Below are 18,671 nucleotides of genomic sequence, written 5' to 3'. Positions count from 1 at the left end.
AACTACCTAATACACACAAATCTAAGTAAAGGAATGGAATAAGAATATATACATAGAAATACAGTATATGGATGAGCCATGACCGAGCGGCATAAGCAAGATGCAATAGACGGTATAAAATACAGGATATACATGTGCGATGAGTAATGTAAAATATGTCAACATTATTAAAGTGGCATTATTACATTGACGAGTGATCCATTTATTAAAGTGGCCAATGATTTCAAGTCTGTATGTAGGCAGCAGCCTCACTGTGTTAGTGATGGCTGGCTGTTTAACGGTCTGATGGCCTTGAGATAGAGTGGCTCGGGTGGTTGTTGTCCTTGATCTTTTTGGCCTTCCTGTGACATCAGGTGCTGTAGATATCCTGGAGGGCAGGTAGTTTGCCCCTGGTGATGTGTTGTGCAGATCGCACCACACTCTGGAGAGCCCTGCGGTTGAGGGCAGTGCAGTTGCCGTACCAGGCGGTGATGCAGCCCAACAGGACACTCTCAATTGTGCGTCTGTAAAAGTTTGAGTATTTTTGGTGACAAGCCAAATTTCTTCAGCCTCCTGGGGTTGAAGAGACGCTGTTGCGCCTTCTTCACTTCACTGTCTGTGTGGGTGGACCATTTCAGTTTGTCCATGTGTACGCCTTGATGATTGAGTTGGAGGCGTGCATGGCCACGCAGTCATGGGTGAACAGGGAGTACAGGAGGAGGCTGAGCACGCACCCTTGTGGGGCCCCAGTGTTGAGGATCAGTGAAGTGGAGATGTTGTTTCCTACCTTCACCACCTGGGGGTGGCCCGTCAAGAAGTCCAGGACCAAATTGCACAGGGCGGGGTTGAGACCCAAGGCCTCAAGCTTAATGATGAGCTTGGAGGGTACTATGGTGTTTTTTGCTTAGCTGTAGTCAATGAACAGCATTCTTACATAGGTATTCCTCTTGTCCAGGTGGGATAGGGCAGTGTGCAGTGTGATGGTGATTGCATCGTCTATAGACCTATTGGTGGGGTATGCAAATTGAAGTGGGTCTAGGGTGACAGGTACGGTGGAGGTGTTATGATCCTTACCTAGTCTCTCAAAGCACTTCAAGATGACACAAGTGAGTGCTACGGGATGATAGTCATTTAGTTCAGTTACCTTTGCCTTCTTGGGTACAGGAACAATGGTGGCCATCTTGAAGCATGTTTAGCAACGATTAAAGTCTTGAGTCTTATTGGGTTTGACGCTACAAAATTGGCACACGTGTATTTGGGGAGTTTCTCCCATTCTTCTCTGCATATCCTCTCAAGCTCTGTAAGGTTGGATGGGGAACATTGCTGCACAGCTATTTTCAGGTTTCTCCAGAGATGGTCGATTGGGTTCAAGTCCAGGCTCTGGCTGGGCCACTCAAGGACATTCAGAGATTTGTCTCAAAGCCACTCCTGCTTTGTCTTGGCTGTGTGCTTAGAGTCGTTGTCCTGTTGGAAGGTGACCCTTCACCCCAGTCTGAGGTCCTGAGCGCTCCGGAGCAGGTTTTCATCAAGAATCTTTCTATACTATGCTCTGTTCATCCTTCCCTTGATCCTGACTAGTCTCCCAGTCCCTGCTGCGAAAAAGTCCCCACAGCTAGATGTGGCCACCACCACGCTTCACCATAGGGATGGTGCCAGGTTTCCTCCAGAAGTGATACTTGGCATCCAGGTCAAAGAGTTCAAGCTTGATTTCGTCAGACCAGAGAATCTTGTTTCTCATGGTCTGAGAGTACTTTAGGTGCCTTTTGGCAAACTCCAAGTGGGCTGTCATGAGCCTTTTACTGAGGAGTGACTTCCGTCTTGCCACTCTACCATAAAGGCCTGATAGGTGGAGTGCTGCAGAGATGGTTGTCCTTCTGGAAGGTTCTCCCATATCCACAGAGGAACTCTGGAGCTCTGTCAGAGTGACCATCGGTCACTCAAGAATAATCTCAAGGACATCTCAAGGATAATCAATGGAAACAGGATGTACCTGAGCTCATTTTGAGTCTCATAGCAAAGGGTCAGGATACTTATGTAAATAAGGTATTTCTGTTTAATTAAAAAACATTTTTTTAGCGAAAACGTCTAAAAACCTGTTTCCCCTTTTTCGTTATGGGGTATTGTGTGTGTGTGTGTATTTAATCAATTTTAGAATAAGTCTGTAACGTATCAAAATATGGAAACAAGGGGTCTGAATACTTCACAAATGCACTGTAAGTCATGGAATTTTTAAAACCTCTTAAAAGTTGGTTTTGAAGCACAAACTTGTGGTTTGATATATATATTTTTTATATTATGATTCTGTTTGTTTCATGTCTGCAAAGTAGTTAAAACGCAGTCAGTTCCATTCTGTGGTACATTCATACACTCATCATCGACCTTAACTCACAAGCCATATTCTTGAATTAAAAAACACTATGATGGGACACAGGAAAATACAACTTTATTTAATTCCTGTGATGCTTTTTTTATTGTCAGGAAATACCAGCCATGCCCTTGTGTCACTGCAGAGCAACACTGACCTTCCTACTATTTCTGGGAAATAAATAACATAAAGATCCATTGTGCTGGTGTAAACGTGTCTAGACAATGGGTTTGTCCTCCACTGCATACCAGTTGAATGAGAGGGATGGGGTTTTCCAGACCTGCCACTAGATACCCTACCAAACCAAAAGTGCTAACTAACCAACCACATCATATCTACAAGGACAGTAGTTACCTGGAATGATCCTGCAACTTACAAGTTATTTATATGACAAGGGCACAGGACAGAGGATGTGCAATGATGAGTTATGGAGTGATTGACTGGGGCTTGTTACCTTGGACAGAGAAGTTATTTATTTTTGGGTCATCACGAAACTCTGGGGAATATACACGTTTGGTATATAGAATGTGGTTATCTGAGTTGGTTATATACAGTGGAGAGAACAAGTATTTGATACACTGCAGATTTTGCAGGTTTTCCTACTTACAAAGCATGTAGAGGTCTGTAATTTTTTATCATAGGTACACTTCAACTGTGAGAGACGGAATCTAAAACAAAAATCCAGAAAATCACATTGTATGATTTTTAAGTAATTAATTTGCATTTTATTGCATGACATAAGTATTTGATACATCAGAAAAGCAGAAAATCCCTGCTACAGTGTGTGTAAACCTGGTCAAGAACTACAGGAAACGTATGATCTCTGTAATTGCAAACACAGGTTTCTGTACCAAATATTAAGTTCTGCTTTTCTGATGTATCAAATACTTATGTCATGGCGGAGAGGTCCAGGGCAATTTCCAAGCCCCCACGAAGACGTCCTGGGGCAGGCAGAGCTGACTTCAGGCAATGAGTGTGGCAGGACGGGCTCGAGCCCACGATGGCACCAGTAGCCTAGTCGATAGAGGGATTGTGTCTCTGGGCCTAGAGATTCCAATACCACGGGAACCTGCGGAAATTCAACTAGCAGGAATTGGATCGTCTTGCTGTGGTTCCCTGACACTCGTAGGTTGATGGGGGTGGTATGGTGGGTGACCCGGCCTACAGAGCGCCCGTCCAGTGCTCTAACATCCATGGGAATGGAGAGGGGTTGAGAGGGGATGCCCAGTTCAGACACCAGGGTGACGTCCATAAGACTCACGTCGGCCTCCCGTGTCGATGAGTACCTGGAGAGACATGGACTGGTCGCCCCACAGCAGGATGGCATGTAGAGGGGGGCGAATAAGGAGAGAAGAAAATTATATTTAAGACCCACCAGAGTACCTACCCCAACGAATGAGCTATGTCTCTTGAAGGGACAGGTAAACACATAATGACCAGCAGTACCGCAATACAGACAACTCTGGGTGTCAAGTCTGCCTACACGTTCAGCTGGAGACAGCCTAGCCCTGCCGAGCTGAGGTGAATCGGCAGTCTTTGGAGGTTCTTGGAGGAACTCGAGTAAGCTCGGATCCTCTCTGGGACGTAGACGCCACCACATAGTCTGCCACATTGAGGGAGTCCTGCCGAATTTCTCCCGGACACCAGAGCCTCGAAAAAAATTCACCTCCGCCACGAATCCCTCCAGACTGAAGCAGGTGGCTGTTGTTCCCACACGGCCGTAGCCCAGTTTTATGTCAGTTTTTTATGTTTTGTGTGGACCCCAGAAAGAGAAGGTTCTGCTTTCACATCAGCTAATGCGTGTCCTATTAAAATACCAAACACCAAATAAGCGTAACTCCTTGTTTGAACGCCATTTGTTTGTTTTGCCACAACTTTTTACGGCCCACACACACACCTGCATACACACAACGTGCGATTGTAAGAGATGCTCTGAGGGTGATGATGCTCACTGTGGACAAAGTGAAAGCAGTTGTGGAGTACTTCCACAGGTGCTGAAAAATTACACAACGCCAGATGGGGATGCCTGAGCTGAGGCCTAAACAAGACTGTACTACAAGGTGGAATTCAACATTTTATATGTTGAAGCGGTTTCTTGAGTCAAAGGATGCCATCATCTCTACCCTGGTCATTGTCAATGCACCTGTTGATGCTCTGACCCAATAGGAATGGGAGGTGGTGGAGGAGATGTGCAGAGTCCTGGAACCATTTGAGCAGGTCACTGTGGAGATCAGCCGGGGCGGCAGGGTAGCCTAGTGGTTAGAGCGTTGGACTAGTAACCGGAAGGTTGCAAGTTCAAACCCCCGAGCTGACAAGGTACAAATCTGTCGTTCTGCCCCTGAACAGGCAGTTAACCCACTGTTCCTAGGCCGTCATTGAAAATAAGAATTTGTTCTTAACTGACTTGCCTGGTTAAATAAAGGTAAAAAAAAAAAATATATATATATATATTTAATCCAGTATTAGTTATGTATATGAGCAGTAGATGAGAATGTAGTATCAGTAGACAAAACATGAACCTGAACTAATGTTCTCTCTTTTCAGCTATGTGACAGCCTTAAAAATGATACTCCTGTGTAAGGGTCTGCAGTGAATCACATCCAGCCGCCAGAGAGAAGCAAATGTAACCACATGACATGTGACAGAGTTGATGGACACCCTACGTTAATCTATGGACAGGAAGTTCCACAGAATGGAAAAGAATCACGTGCTATCAGAAACCGCTGCACCTTGACCCCAGGTTTAAGAAGTTAGCCTTCAGTGATAACAGAGCGATTGATGAGGCTCTTCAAAGAATAACTTCAGCAGCAGGGAGGGACAGCCCCAGCAGTCAGCAGGCTCAGGCACCAGGGCAACAGGAAGAAGATGGATCAGATAGAGCAGAAGCACCAGCAATAGTGCCACAAACGTCTGCTGTTTGGATGTTGTTTGACGAGAGAGCAACTGGGGATGCAGCACAAAGATGCCATAACGGAAGTCAGATCCTTTTTGTTTTAAGTGGGATGCTGCAGTTTTGCACATTGTTATTTATTTTTCTTTGATATGGTGCAATATTCTATTATTATGCTGTTCAGATGATATTAGTCTTGAATTGTTACATTTATATGCACTTTGTTTATATACATAAAAATGTTGTACTTAAATGCAAATGTTTAATAGCATTATATCTTCCATAACAAACCTATGCATTTTTATTTATTTTTATATGTGATTTTATTTAATAATTTAATTAGAATTGTTTTAACACCAATCATAGTCAAACTATCGAAAACTGTGTGACTTGAAAAAACACGAATTTTTTTTTTTTAAAGAGCCGTTTGGGAGCGAAAGGAGCCGGCCCTTTTTGGTGAGCTGAGTCGAACAAGCCGGCTCACTGAAAAGAGACGGAATGCCCATCACTACTATTTTCACCTCTTAATTTCACCTACTGTTCTAACTTGGTAGTGCACAAATAGCCTATAACCTGTTTTAGAGCAATGTAATCATTGAATATTGTTAGCGCTTTCATTGTCTGAAAGCAGACAAGGCTCCGCTGAAAGCCAGGTGTAGCGGTGGTAAGGTGTTGGGACTCTGCTGTTGGGACTCTGCTGTAGGGATGGCTTTATCTAGGCCCTAACAGTTTGCGGGCACTGTTTGTCACCGTTATAGTGCAATTAATGTATTGTTTAGTGTTGTGTTGTGTCGTGTCGTGTAGTGGCTTTGCTGGCATGCATCACACATTTTTTGTTTGCTCATGATTTACATGCTAAAATCACCACTGCAACCACCCATCACGGTCATTATTTTTCTCTTTTCACCTGGCTCTAATACTTCCATAGAAAAGTGCTTTACAAATGAATTATTATTATTATTACCTTCACAAATAAGCAGTTTATTCATCAATCCTGTAAACTTTTTAATTTGAATGTTTAACGTTATATTATCAAAGAATAGATAGCAGGGTTGTATCAGTGGGGTTTGCTCTACAAGTCTTTTGCTGTTCTCTTGTGGTCATTTGAAAAATAGCAACAACTTTGGTCCTGATTTCAAGCACTGCCCTGGGGTTTATCCAGTGACCTGGGGTTTATCCAGTGACCTGGGGTTTATCCAGTGACATGGGGTTTATCCAGTGACCTGGGGTTTATCCAGTGACCTGGGGTTTATTCAGTGACTGTCACAACTCCCGCCGAAGTTGGCTCCCCTGCCTGTTCGGCGGTGCTCGGCGGTCGTCGTCACCGGTCTACTAGCTGCCACCGAAGGTGGCTCCTCTCCCTGTTCGGACGGTGCTCGGCGGTCGTCGTCGCCGGTCTACTAGCTGCCACCGAAGGTGGCTCCTCTCCCTGTTCGGACGGTGCTCGGCGGTCGTCGTCACCGGTCTACTAGCTGCCACCGAAGGTGGCTCCTCTCCCTGTTCGGACGGTGCTTGGCGGTCGTCGTCACCGATCTACTAGCTGCCACCGAAGGTGGCTCCCCTGCCTGTTCGGCGGTGCTCGGCGGTCGTCGTCACCGGTCTACTAGCTGCCACCGAAGGTGGCTCCTCTCCCTGTTCGGACGGTGCTCGGCGGTCGTCGTCACCGGTCTACTAGCTGCCACCGAAGGTCGCTCCTCTCCCTGTTCGGACGGTGCTCGGCGGTCGTCGTCACCGGTCTACTAGCTGCCACCGAAGGTGACTCCTCTTCCTGTTCGGACGGTGCTCGGCGGTCGTCGTCACCGGTCTACTAGCTGCCACCGAAGGTGGCTCCTCTCCCTGTTCGGACGGTGCTCGGCGGTCGTCGTCACCGGTCTACTAGCTGCCACCGAAGGTGACTCCTCTTCCTGTTCGGACGGTGCTCGGCGGTCGTCGTCACCGGTCTACTAGCTGCCACCGAAGGTGGCTCCTCTTCCTGTTCGGACGGTGCTCGGCGGTCGTCGTCACCGGTCTACTAGCTGCCACCGAAGGTGACTCCTCTTCCTGTTCGGACGGTGCCCGGCGGTCGTCGTCACCGGTCTACTAGCTGCCACCGAAGGTGACTCCTCTTCCTGTTCGGACGGTGCTCGGCGGTCGTCGTCACCGGTCTACTAGCTGCCACCGAAGGTGGCTCCTCTTCCTGTTCGGACGGTGCTCGGCGGTCGTCGTCACCGGTCTACTAGCTGCCACCGAAGGTGGCTCCTCTCCCTGTTCGGACGGTGCTCGGCGGTCGTCGTCACCGGTCTACTAGCTGCCACCGAAGGTGACTCCTCTTCCTGTTCGGACGGTGCCCGGCGGTCGTCGTCACTGGTCTACTAGCTGCCACCGAAGGTGACTCCTCTTCCTGTTCGGACGGTGCTCGGCGGTCGTCGTCACCGGTCTACTAGCTACCACCGAAGGTGGCTCCTCTCCCTGTTCGGACGGTGCTCGGCGGTCGTCGTCACCGGTCTACTAGCTGCCACTGAAGGTGGCTCCTCTCCCTGTTCGGACGGTGCTCGGCGGTCGTCGTCACCGGCCTACTAGCTGCCACTGAAGGTGGCTCCTCTCCCTGTTCGGACGGTGCTCGGGGGTCGTCGTCACCGGTCTACTAGCTGCCACTGAAGGTGGCTCCTCTCCCTGTTCGGACGGTGCTCGGCGGTCGTCGTCACCGGCCTACTAGCTGCCACTGAAGGTGGCTCCTCTCTCTGTTCGGACGGTGCTCGGCGGTCGTCGTCACCGGTCTACTAGCTGCCACTGAAGGTGGCTCCTCTCCCTGTTCGGACGGTGCTCGGCGGTCGTCGTCACCGGCCTACTAGCTGCCACTGAAGGTGGCGCCTCTCCCTGTTCGGACGGTGCTCGGCGGTCGTCGTCACCGGCCTACTAACTGCCACTGAAGGTGTCTCCTCTCCCTGTTCGGGTGGTGCTCCGCGGTCGTCGTCACCGGTCTACTAGCTGCCACCGAAGGTGGCTCCTCTCCCTGTTCGGACGGTGCTCGGCGGTCGTCGTCACCGGTCTACTAGCTGCCACCGAAGGTGGCTCCTCTCCCTGTTCGGACGGTGCTCGGCGGTCGTCGTCACCGGTCTACTAGCTGCCACCGAAGGTGGCTCCTCTCCCTGTTCGGACGGTGCTCGGCGGTCGTCGTCACCGGTCTACTAGCTGCCACCGAAGGTGGCTCCTCTCCCTGTTCGGACGGTGCTCGGCGGTCGTCGTCACCGGTCTACTAGCTGCCACCGAAGGTGGCTCCTCTCCCTGTTCGGACGGTGCTCGGCGGTCGTCGTCACCGGTCTACTAGCTGCCACCGAAGGTGGCTCCTCTCCCTGTTCGGACGGTGCTCGGCGGTCTTCGTCACCGGTCTACTAGCTGCCACCGAAGGTGGCTCCTCTCCCTGTTCGGACGGTGCTCGGCGGTCGTCGTCACCGGTCTACTAGCTGCCACCGAAGGTGGCTCCTCTCCCTGTTCGGACGGTGCTCGGCGGTCGTCGTCACCGGTCTACTAGCTGCCACTGAAGGTGGCTCCTCTCCCTGTTCGGACGGTGCTCGGCGGTCGTCGTCACCGGCCTACTAGCTGCCACTGAAGGTGGCGCCTCTCCCTGTTCGGACGGTGCTCGGCGGTCGTCATCACCGGCCTACTAGCTGCCACTGAAGGTGTCTCCTCTCCCTGTTCGGGAGGTGCTCCGCGGTCGTCGTCACCGGTCTACTAGCTGCCACTGAAGGTGGCTCCTCTCCCTGTTCGGACGGTGCTCGGCGGTCGTCGTCACCGGTCTACTAGCTGCCACTGAAGGTGGCTCCTCTCCCTGTTCGGACGGTGCTCGGCGGTCGTCGTCACCGGTCTACTAGCTGCCACCGAAGGTGGCTCCTCTCCCTGTTCGGACGGTGCTCGGCGGTCTTCGTCACCGGTCTACTAGCTGCCACCGAAGGTGGCTCCTCTTCCTGTTCGGACGGTGCTCGGCGGTCGTCGTCACCGGTCTACTAGCTGCCACCGAAGGTGGCTCCTCTTCCTGTTCGGACGGTGCTCGGCGGTCGTCGTCACCGGTCTACTAGCTGCCACCGAAGGTGGCTCCTCTTCCTGTTCGGACGGTGCTCGGCGGTCGTCGTCACCGGTCTACTAGCTGCCACCGAAGGTGACTCCTCTTCCTGTTCGGACGGTGCTCGGCGGTCGTCGTCACCGGTCTACTAGCTGCCACCGAAGGTGGCTCCTCTCCCTGTTCGGACGGTGCTCGGCGGTCGTCGTCACCGGTCTACTAGCTGCCACCGAAGGTGACTCCTCTTCCTGTTCGGACGGTGCTCGGCGGTCGTCGTCACCGGTCTACTAGCTGCCACCGAAGGTGGCTCCTCTTCCTGTTCGGACGGTGCTCGGCGGTCGTCGTCACCGGTCTACTAGCTGCCACCGAAGGTGGCTCCTCTCCCTGTTCGGACGGTGCTCGGCGGTCGTCGTCACCGGTCTACTAGCTGCCACCGAAGGTGGCTCCTCTTCCTGTTCGGACGGTGCTCGGCGGTCGTCGTCACCGGTCTACTAGCTGCCACCGAAGGTGGCTCCTCTCCCTGTTCGGACGGTGCTCGGCGGTCGTCGTCACCGGTCTACTAGCTGCCACCGAAGGTGGCTCCTCTCCCTGTTCGGACGGTGCTCGGCGGTCGTCGTCACCGGTCTACTAGCTGCCACTGAAGGTGGCTCCTCTCCCTGTTCGGACGGTGCTCGGCGGTCGTCGTCACCGGCCTACTAGCTGCCACTGAAGGTGGCTCCTCTCCCTGTTCGGACGGTGCTCGGGGGTCGTCGTCACCGGTCTACTAGCTGCCACTGAAGGTGGCTCCTCTCCCTGTTCGGACGGTGCTCGGCGGTCGTCGTCACCGGCCTACTAGCTGCCACTGAAGGTGGCTCCTCTCCCTGTTCGGATGGTGCTCGGCGGTCGTCGTCACCGGTCTACTAGCTGCCACTGAAGGTGGCTCCTCTCCCTGTTCGGACGGTGCTCGGCGGTCGTCGTCACCGGCCTACTAGCTGCCACTGAAGGTGGCGCCTCTCCCTGTTCGGACGGTGCTCGGCGGTCGTCGTCACCGGCCTACTAACTGCCACTGAAGGTGTCTCCTCTCCCTGTTCTGGTGGTGCTCCGCGGTCGTCGTCACCGGTCTACTAGCTGCCACCGAAGGTGGCTCCTCTCCCTGTTCGGACGGTGCTCGGCGGTCGTCGTCACCGGTCTACTAGCTGCCACCAAAGGTGGCTCCTCTCCCTGTTCGGACGGTGCTCGGCGGTCGTCGTCACCGGTCTACTAGCTGCCACCGAAGGTGGCTCCTCTCCCTGTTCGGACGGTGCTCGGCGGTCGTCGTCACCGGTCTACTAGCTGCCACTGAAGGTGACTCCTCTTCCTGTTCGGACGGTGCTCGGCGGTCGTCGTCACCGGTCTACTAGCTGCCACTGAAGGTGGCTCCTCTCCCTGTTCGGACGGTGCTCGGCGGTCGTCGTCACCGGTCTACTAGCTGCCACTGAAGGTGGCTCCTCTCCCTGTTCGGACGGTGCTCGGCGGTCGTCGTCACCGGTCTACTAGCTGCCACCGATCCCTTTTCCTTTTTCTGTTTGTTTTGTCTTATTAGTTGCACCTGTGTCTAATTGTGTTTTCCTGATGTGCTTCCTTATTTAAGCCTAGTAAACCCGCCTTTGTTTTGTGCGGGATTAATTTTGTGTAATGTGTTGTGTCCTTGGGTTTGTTAGTAGTCCGGACCGTGTACCCTGTGTTTTGGGCATTGTATTTTGGTGCCAGATTAAAGTGCACTTTTCCCTTTGCAACTCTCTGCTCTCTGAGCCTGATTCTTACCTCACACACCCAGTCCCTCGTGACAGTGACCTGGTGTTTATCCAGTGACCTGGGGTTTATCCAGTGACCTGGGGTTTATCCAGTGACCTGGGATTTATGCAGTGACCTGGGGTTTATACAGTGGAGTGCACTGTACTGTATATACAGTGAGCTCCAATAGTATTGGGACAGTGACACATTTAGTTATTTTGTGTCTGTACTCCATCACTTGGAATGTGAAATTATATAATTACTATTTAATTTGAGGGTATTTGCATCCATATCAGCTGAACCGTTTAGAAATTACAGCACTTTTTGTACCTAGTCCCCCGATTTTAGGGGACCAAAAGTATTGTGACAAATTCACTTATGTGTACTAAAGTAGTAAAATGTTTAGTGTTTGGTCCCATATTCCTAACAATGACTACATCAAGCTTGTGACTTTACAAACTTGTTGGATGCATTTGCGATTTGTTTTAGTTGTGTTTCAGATTATTTTGTGCCCTATTGAAATTAATGGTAAATTGTGCATAACCGCCTGGTACGGCAACTGCACAACTGGTTTGCCCAACGCATGGGGAAAAACTTCCCGCCCTCCTGGACACCTACAGCACCTGATGCCATAGGAAAGCCAAAAAGATCATCACGGACATCAACCACCCGAGCCACTGCCTGTTCAACCCACTATCATCCACAAGGCGAGGTCAGTACAGGTACACCAAAGCTGGGACCGAGAAGCTGTTTTTCAGTCTCTATCTTAAGGACATCAGACTGCTAAACAGCCATCACTAGCACATCAGTGATGGTGATGGCCTCCTTTCCTTCCAGTTCTCTGCTGCCAATGACTGGAACAATTTGCAAGAATCACTGAAGCTGGAGTCTTATATCTCCCTCTCTAACTTTAAGCATCAGCTGTCAGAGCAGCTTACCGATCGATCACTGTACCTGTATACAGCCAATCTGTAAATAGCACACCCAACTACCTCATCCCCATATTGTTATTTATCTTTTTACTCTTTTGCACCCCAGTATCTACTTGCACATCATCATCTGCACATCTATCACTCCAGTGTTAATGCTAAATTGTAATTACTTTGCCTCTATGGCCTATTTATTGTCTTACCTCCCTAATCTTCTACATTTGCATGCACTGTACATTGTGTTATTGACTGTACGTTCGTTTATGTGTAACTCTGTGTTGTTTTTGTCGCACTGCTTTGCTTTATCTTGGCCAGGTCACAGTTGTAAATGAGAACTTGTTCTCAACTGGCCTACCTGGTTAAATAAAGGTGAAATTAAAAAATAAACAGCTCTGGTGTACATTCCTGCAGTCAGCATGCCAATTGCATGCTCCCTCCAAACTTGAGACATCTGTGGCATTGTGTTGTGTGACTAAATTGCACATTTTAGAGTGGCCTTTTGTTGTCCCCAGCACAAGGTGCACCTGTGTAATGAGTATGCTGTTTAATCAGCTTCTTGATATGCCACACCTGTCAGGTGGACGGATTATGTTGTCAAAGGAGAAATGCTCATTAACAGGGATGAAAATTAATTTGTGCACACATTGTTTTAGAAATCAACTTTTTGTGTGTATGGAACATTTCTGGGATCTTTTATTTCAGCTCATGAAACATGGGACCTACACTTTACATGTTGCGTTTAGATATTTGTTCAGTGTAGTATGATATGTTGGACAGATGGTTACTTGAGGCAAACATGATTAACGCAAACGTTTAGCATATGTGAGTTCGAAGCTCATCACGGTTAAAATTTAGCATCTAATGATTCTCCATTCCATTTGTATTTGGGAAAATGAACATAAAGTCAGGTGGAAAGAACCAATATCGCCAGGCACCCCTATTTGGAATAACCCCACTGTACCTCCAGCGCTGAATGATACCACCTTTAAACTCTGCTTCCAAAGCAGCATCGTACATTTTGAGCATGTGTACTAGGATGGATCTCTGCTGTCATTCAATCAATTACAAGAAAGATTTGGATTATCCAAAGCCGAGTTCTTTATGTTCTTACAACTCAGAAATATTATTCAATTCGCTTCAATCCTCGACTTTGGCGATGTCATTTACAAAATAGCCTCCAATACCCTACTCAACAAATTGGATGCAGTCTATCACAGTGCAATCCGTTTTATCACCAAAGCCCCATATACTACCCACCATTGCGACCTGTACGCTCTCGTTGGCTGGCCCTCGCTTCATACTCGTCGCCAAACCCACTGGCTCCATGTCATCTACAAGACCCTGCTAGGTAAAGTCCCCCCTTATCTCAGCTCGCTGGTCACCATAGCATCTCCCACCTGTAGCACACGCTCCAGCAGGTATATCTCTCTAGTCACCCCCAAGACCAATTCTTTCTTTGGCCGCCTCTCCTTCCAGTTCTCTGCTGCCAATGACTGGAACGAACTACAAAAATCTCTGAAACTGGAAACACTTATCTCCCTCACTAGCTTTAAGCACCAACTGTCAGAGCAGCTCACAGATTACTGCACCTGTACATAGCCCACCTAAAATTTAGCCCAAACAACTACCTCTTTCCCAACTGTATTTAATTTTTATTTATTTATTTATTTTGCTCCTTTGCACCCCATTATTTTTTTATTTCTACTTTGCACATTCTTCCATTGCAAAACTACCATTCCAGTATTTTACTTGCTATATTGTATTTACTTTGCCATCATGGCCTTTTTTTGCCTTTACCTCCCTTCTCACCTCATTTGCTCACATTGTATATAGACTTGTTTATACTGCATTATTGACTGTATGTTTGTTTTTACTCCATGTGTAACTCTGTGTCGTTTTATCTGTCGAACTGCTTTGCTTTATCTTGGCCAGGTCGCAATTGTAAATGAGAACTTGTTCTCAACTTGCCTACCTGGTTAAATAAAGGTAAAATAAAAATAAAAAACAAATCTGGATGAACCTAATGGCATCTAGAATAGAAGACATAACCAAAGAAGCTTCTACGCCAAAGACGTTGATCGTCAAGTTATATCAAGGGTTGATTGAAACTACCTGATCTAAAGGAAGAAATGGAGAACTATTGGTCACAGATATTTGAAAATGTTCATACCTTCTCCTACAACATGGGACAGAAACGACAGCAATTTAAGATCAATCATAGGATTTACCACATTCCTGCCAGAATGAATGTAATGCACACAGAAATGTCACATCGCTGTTGGAGATGCAAAAAGTTTCCATGTGTTTTCTGTGTTCAATACCTTTCCATGTATTAATTCCAGCCATTACAATGAGCTTGTCCTCCTATAGCTTCTCCCACCAGCCTCCTCTGAACACTATTTTGGGATAATGTATGTGCTATCATTTTATTGTGCCTAGGAATTGATATCCACCCATCTCCAAGATTGTCTGTTGGGAAATGTAAATATTGATCAATATCAGAGAAAGTTTTGTAATCCAGGTCTAATTGCTACGGAAAAATGATTGGTACACCTCATATTCACCCTTAACTACCAAGCTACACCCCATTAGATTCTATATAATATAACATCGAACATAAACCAGACACATTTGACAGAATTTGGAAATCGTATGTTGACTGTTTTAGGGAATGATTTGTATAGTGGGCGTTTTGTTTTTGTGTTGTTTATGAGAACATAAACAAAGTAATTGGTTACTTGTTACTTTCCAGGTGTTACCGGTCGAAGCGTCCTTGGGTAAGGAATCCTTTTTTTCGTTATGACCCAGATTACTTTGTAAACTATTGACACAACATTGTGTATCAGATAGTTACGACCACTAGAGGGCAGTGGTTCGTAGGTAGGAACAGGGAACCAAACACTGCACACATTTTCCCGCTGTGCATTCTTGACCTTGATGTGGTTCAGAATATACAACCAGATATAATATTTATTTAGTTCCTTGTAGGTGTTTGTATGAAGAAATATAAAGAGCAGGACTCATTGCTAGTATGTCATTGCAGTACAGTTAATACAACAGTCATTTATTTTTCAAGAAAAAGACAAGGCGTTTTGATATGATTTACTCCATTCCTCATAGTCACACCAATCTACTTTCAGTCCACACACACACACAAACACACACACACATTTTGATAAGCTTTAAAAAGTTGGCACCATTCCATGGCAAGGGACTGCTTTAAAAAGGCAATTAGACACAATATTTCCTTTAATGAGAAAGAGACACATTTAATACTATCATGATAGAATAAATCTGTTTTCTGAAAACAAGTTGTATGGTTGAAGTCAGAGTTGTACTGTTAAATAATGTTGCATAGTTAACGATGAGGGGGCATGGATTTTTTGTCAGTGAAAAGTAAAATGCTTCCGACTGCATGGGGCTAATAACATGATTCCATGTCAAATCCAACCAGGATCTACGTGTGGCGTTATGTATGTACACTGAGTTAGCAGTGTTGCACTGGAGTTAAACAACAATGGTGGCAAATAAATCCAGTAACAGAAGCAATCATGAATGTTACCTCATTAGTCAGAGACCTCCAGACACTCATTACTCTGTCTTCTGAAGCTTTACAATGGGTAGCTGAAGATAGAACTTGCAAAATCTCTTCACAGGCAATCAGAGAAGTTAGCTGAGATGTCCAATAAAACAATAACACTGTCATTCAATGAGCTATAAAGTCTTTAAAGCTCCAATCCAAAAGATGCCTGACCTGTAGTTCAAAGATCAGTAAACTTTATTCCAAACGCTGACATTCATTCAGCTTCAAAATTGACCCAGCATTTGATAGAGTAAAATTCTAGAAGAATCCTTGTCCAAGATCTGTTCAGCTGTGATTGGATAACAGCAGACAAGTCCCCAAGAGGGAATCTTCAGCTGTATTTATAGTGTCCAAAGATAAGTGCTGTAGTAATGGAGTCCAGGACTCGACCTCAAAGCAGCAGAGTGAAAGAAAACAATATATTTTAAACCAGACATTAAAACAAATTAAGAAATTATAAAGCATCACACTGCTGCAACTGTCTGCCCCAATCTTACGACTGAAGTTCCTGCCTGCCCTGGGGCAGAGCAGTCCTTTCCCTCAGTCTTTTGCATCCATCTTTCCATCCCTTAATCTGTGAAGGCTCCAGCCTAAAATACCTCCTTCCATCTGTCCATCAATAAATCCATAATTTCCTTTACTTCATCCTCAGATGTACTCTTGGTAATCGTAACAACAGTTTCCATGTTCCCTTCTCCCCAGTCCTTCCCCAGCCTCAGTAGCTTCTGCAGGCCTTTACAGTCCTTCTGAGCCAACAGAGCCACAATTCCTGGGTCACCGAAACTCATAGATGGCTGCACTGTGTTCTGGAACATGGGTGAGGTTCAGAGACTGGTACCTGTGAAGGAGACAGAGTCAGACAGTGCTAGTTACTGTGGAAAGTCAAGAGAGGAGAGATGCATTGGCCTTTCCCAAATCAACCTCTAGTCCTTGACTCATATCTAACAGGAAACAGTGCATTGTTTACCGTGACAAATAAAAATCACATAACTTCATGCCCTGTTTCTGTGGGGCATGAACACCATTCTGACCTTGATAACATCAAATATTTGCAAAACCATTCTAAATAAAAAAAGATTAATTTAGAGAAAATAAATGATGCACAGGAATATGTTCTAAGTTAACAGTCATAAAATGTTCATGAATTGACCCGTTGGTATTTAATGTCCCGTTACCATTCTGAGCTCCTGTGGTAGTAGTACCCCTCAATGGTGGCTGTGGACTTCTGGAAGCAGATATAGTAGAAACCAGCAAAGGAAGCACCGCTGATGTCTTTAATGGTGTGATCAGGGACCAGGAACTGCTCCTATAGAGGAAAACAACAGTTAGTACATCCTTATAACAACATTATACAGGGGAAATGTTTCCAAACTTCATATGCATGTTTCAGGTTTTCCTTGGTCGGGGAAGAAAAGGTGATATGCGGTCAGGTTTAAGCTTACCTTCCACCTCATGAAAATGTAGTCAGAGTTCTTCAGCTCATCATAGTCAAACTCATCCGAGTTGAACGTTTTTGCATACTGGTAGAAGGCTTGGAATTTGCCCTGGAGCCCAAATAGAAAATGGTTAAAACACACCACAAGGGGTCCTTTTGCTGGAACAGTACAATCTGTTAACAATCAGAACTATTGTTGACGACAATTCTACTGATATCAGACAGTAAAAGCCAAACCACTGTTCTGTAGCAACCTGATCTCAGAAACACAGAACTAGAATTGTGTGTAATTGCATCAGATGCTGGTTAAGGGGAGATGCATGAGAGAAGATATTAACCATCTTAGTGAAGTGCCCCCACTTTCAGCACAACCTTCACTCAATCCTGATATGACCAAATAAGCAGTGACTGCAAACCAACATCATTCATGGGGGGTGGGGGGGGGTTATGCCCCCGCATTTTCACCAGACAACATTAGCCTACTTTATTTGGATCGGAGGTCTAAAGCAGAGCAATGTTGGTGGAATCACGTTTTTCTTTTTAAAATTAAAGATCACATCTTCGATTTACCCAGTGTTTGCGATCCACATCCTCATCTGCATCCCACTTCCTGGTAAGAAATGGACGCTTCCTGCTGATGATCTCCCCAGCAAAGAACGTAGTCAGAGTGGGGTACTCCTACGGAAGAAAATCACAACAGAGAAACAAGTTATAGGCTGGGAATCAAATCAACCCACATTTTAATTTGTCATAAGTGAAAAGCTTACTTATACAAGCCATTAACCAATAATGCAGTTCAAGAAATAGAGTAGAGAAAATATTAACTAAATAAACTACAGTAAAATATTACAATAAACAATAACGAGGCTTTAAACAGGGGGTACCGGTACCGAGTCAATGTGCGGAGGTACAGGTTGAGGTAATTTTTTACATGTACAGTTGAAGTCGGAAGTTTACATACACCTTAGCCAAATACATTTAAACTCAGTTTTTTCACAATTCCTGACATTTAATCCTAGTAAAAATTCCCTGTCCTACATCAGTTAGGTTCACCACTTTATTTTAATAATGTGAAATGTCAGAATAATAGTAGAGTGATTTATTTAAGCTTTTATTTCTTTCATCACATTCCCAGTGGATCAGAAGTTTACATACACTCAATTTGTATTTGGTAGCATTGCATTTAAATAGTTTAACTTGGGTCAAACGTGTCAGGTAGCCTTCCACAAGCTTCCCACAATAAGTTGGGTGAATTTTGGCCCATTCGTCCTGGCAGAGCTGGTGTAACCGAGTCAGGTTTGTAGGCCTCCTTGCTCGCACACCCGTTTTCAGTTCTGCCCACAAATTTTCCATAGTATTGAGGTCAGGGCTTTGTGATGGCCACTCCAATACCTTTACTTTGTTGTCCTTTTTGCCACAACTTAGGAAGCATGCTCATTGTCTATTTGGAAGACCCACTTGCGACCAAGCTTTAACTTCCTGACTGATGTCTTGAGAAGTTGCTTCAATATATCCACATCATGTTCCTGTCTCATGATGCCATCTATTTTGAAGTGCACCAGTCCCTCCTGCAGCAAAGCACCCCCACAACATGATGCTGCCACCCACATGCTTCACGTTTGGGAGTGTGTTCTTCAGCTTGCAAGCCTCCGCCTTTTTCCTCCAAACATAACGATGGTCATTATGGCCAAACAGTTGTATT

General features: G+C 47.3%; 1 protein-coding gene across 1 annotated transcript in view; it reads right to left on the bottom strand.

Moving 5' to 3' along the window:
• Nucleotides 1–14,978: 14,978 nt before the first annotated feature.
• The window catches only part of LOC109900022 (glucose-induced degradation protein 4 homolog), a 10,100-nt gene continuing 6,407 nt past the window's right edge, over nt 14,979–18,671 (bottom strand). Inside the window, exons 3-6 of the mRNA XM_020495741.2 lie at nt 17,540–17,647; nt 16,977–17,078; nt 16,710–16,840; nt 14,979–16,372 (exon numbers count right to left, since the gene is read on the bottom strand). Coding sequence (XP_020351330.1) covers nt 16,309–16,372; nt 16,710–16,840; nt 16,977–17,078; nt 17,540–17,647 — 405 coding nt within the window. The 3' untranslated portion in view covers nt 14,979–16,308. The remainder of the gene's footprint in view (nt 16,373–16,709; nt 16,841–16,976; nt 17,079–17,539; nt 17,648–18,671) is intronic.

This window comes from Oncorhynchus kisutch, linkage group LG11 (assembly GCF_002021735.2).
Source record: "Oncorhynchus kisutch isolate 150728-3 linkage group LG11, Okis_V2, whole genome shotgun sequence".
Taxonomy (NCBI): domain Eukaryota; kingdom Metazoa; phylum Chordata; class Actinopteri; order Salmoniformes; family Salmonidae; genus Oncorhynchus; species Oncorhynchus kisutch.
The sequence above is the reverse complement of the archived record's forward strand: the minus strand, read 5'-3'. Positions and strand labels throughout refer to the sequence as shown.